Source organism: Sinocyclocheilus rhinocerous, unplaced genomic scaffold, assembly GCF_001515625.1.
Source record: "Sinocyclocheilus rhinocerous isolate Xijiao unplaced genomic scaffold, SAMN03320098_v1.1 scaffold677, whole genome shotgun sequence".
Lineage (NCBI taxonomy): Eukaryota > Metazoa > Chordata > Actinopteri > Cypriniformes > Cyprinidae > Sinocyclocheilus > Sinocyclocheilus rhinocerous.
In genome coordinates, this window is record NW_015633185.1 from 2,207,444 (window position 1) to 2,209,413 (window position 1,970).

At 34.4% G+C, this 1,970-nt stretch overlaps 1 protein-coding gene across 1 annotated transcript in view; it reads right to left on the minus strand.

The window, feature by feature from the left end:
• The window catches only part of LOC107743622 (myozenin-1-like), a 9,460-nt gene that overhangs the window by 5,302 nt on the left and 2,188 nt on the right, over positions 1-1,970 (minus strand). The window contains exon 2 of the mRNA XM_016556953.1: positions 577-673. Within this exon, the coding sequence (XP_016412439.1) occupies positions 577-664 (88 nt within the window). The 5' untranslated portion in view covers positions 665-673. The remainder of the gene's footprint in view (positions 1-576; positions 674-1,970) is intronic.

The following is a 1,970-nucleotide window of genomic DNA, read 5'->3' on the forward strand; positions in this document are numbered from 1 at the left end:
GTGTGTGTGTGTGTGTGTGTGTGTGTATGTGTATGTTAGACTAGTTTAAGTGTTTATGTAGTATGTTAGACTAGTTTAAGTGTTTATGTAGTATGTTAGACTAGTTTAAGTGTTTATGTAGTATGTTAGACTAGTTTAAGTGTTTATGTAGTTAATAAAGTCTTGTATCACACTTGACGTTGTTCATTGTTTGCTCATAACTGGAGTCCCTTAATCATGCAGATTTATGCTTAAGTAAATACTTACAGCGGATCCAAATATTTATAATTAATTATAACTAGTTATGATTAATTATTCATATTTCCCCATGAGCTGATTCGCTACAATTATGTGACACTGAAGACTGGATAATGACTGCTAAAAATTCGGAATAAATTACATTATAAAATATATTAAAACAGAAAACAGTAGCTTCAAATTGTACTGTAATTCCCTTTCATTACTTTATAACCATAACTTTCCTGACAATCAAAAAGTATTATCTCAGGTGACATTTTTTAAGATGCCTAATAAGTTTGGAAGTATGGAATGATTACGCAAAAATCAAGCATAAAGCTGAAGTTGTGGGTGTTTTACCATCTTGGGTTATGTGTGACAGGTCAGTGATGATCTTGGAGAGCTTTTTCCTCTTGTTGGGTGGAGCTGGTGTTCCTGACAGAGGCATGATTCCAGACTGGGAAAACAGAGATCAGAGTAGATTTAATCATATACTAAAATGTATCTCTGTCTTGTCATTTTGCAGTAGTTTGGAGTAGTTTCTAGTTGAAAGTAAATTAACAGGTATCATTTTTGTGCTGTAAGCAAACTCTGCAGATGACACTGTTAATCCCTGAGGAATAATAGAGAAGAACAGACACTTTCTGAGTGTAGATATGAACAACTTCACGTTCCTCAGATTCCAAGGACAAGTAGATGTATGAAGTCAAATATAATTCACTACAGTGTTTGATTTGTTTGAGTCTTACAGAATAATTAGTATGAGCCTTACAAAAAAGCAAACTCTGGAATTGCAGAAGAAATGACAAGAAATAAAAAACCTTCCGGTTTATGAGGTCGGCTCATTCCTACTAATTTCTAAAATGAAAAAAACTATTTATTAATTAATACTCCAGGTGCTTCTTCATTTTTTTTCTTTTTTGTATTCAAACATTTTCAAACAAAACTAAAATCACTAATTTCACTTTCCATCCTATAGTCTTTTATGAAATTCCTAAAAAAAAAGCTAATTCGGTAATGACATCCTTCTCCAAGAAGGACATCAGGAAATTTTGGTGGGACAGCACAGACATCAGTAAATATTAGCAACTATTTAATGCATATGAATTGTGTGATTTTGTGCTATTTGTTGGTTTGTCTCACTCAAAAACATTCAATCCAAATTTCACAAATCTATTTACAGATTTAATCAAACACTGAAAAATATCCAGATTTAGCTCTTTGATTTTCATGTTCCATTTTTCTTCATGTCATAGTCATAAAAAATGACGTTTTAATTGATGAAGTTTTAAGCAGTTTTTTTTTTTTACTTTCAAAGTCTGGGCATGGAGGTCCAGGTAAAGTGCAGTTTAGGCCTAACTTTTAATGTTTTTTCATTAGCTTTCCAGCACACAGTGTATCTGCTATTTTTTAAGGCTCTGTTAATGGCAAACACTGCATCGACTTGACTGTAACTCAATACAGTATGGCTATTTTTAAAGCAAGACCTTTTAGTGGCGAGTCGTGGCGTTGGTTTTTATTGTCAGATACTCAGGATTGGTTACAAACATACACACATAAACACATGTACACTGTTACTTAATGCTTTGTAGAAATATGAAATCTCCCTCAAACTGAAACGACACCATGGACTGATGTGTGGTGAGACGGGGGGGGGGGCACAGACCCCCACAGACCCCCACTGTAAAATAACCACAAACTGGGGTCCACCGGGCTTAAGTTCCCCCAGCTGGACAGTACAGGATTTGCATTAC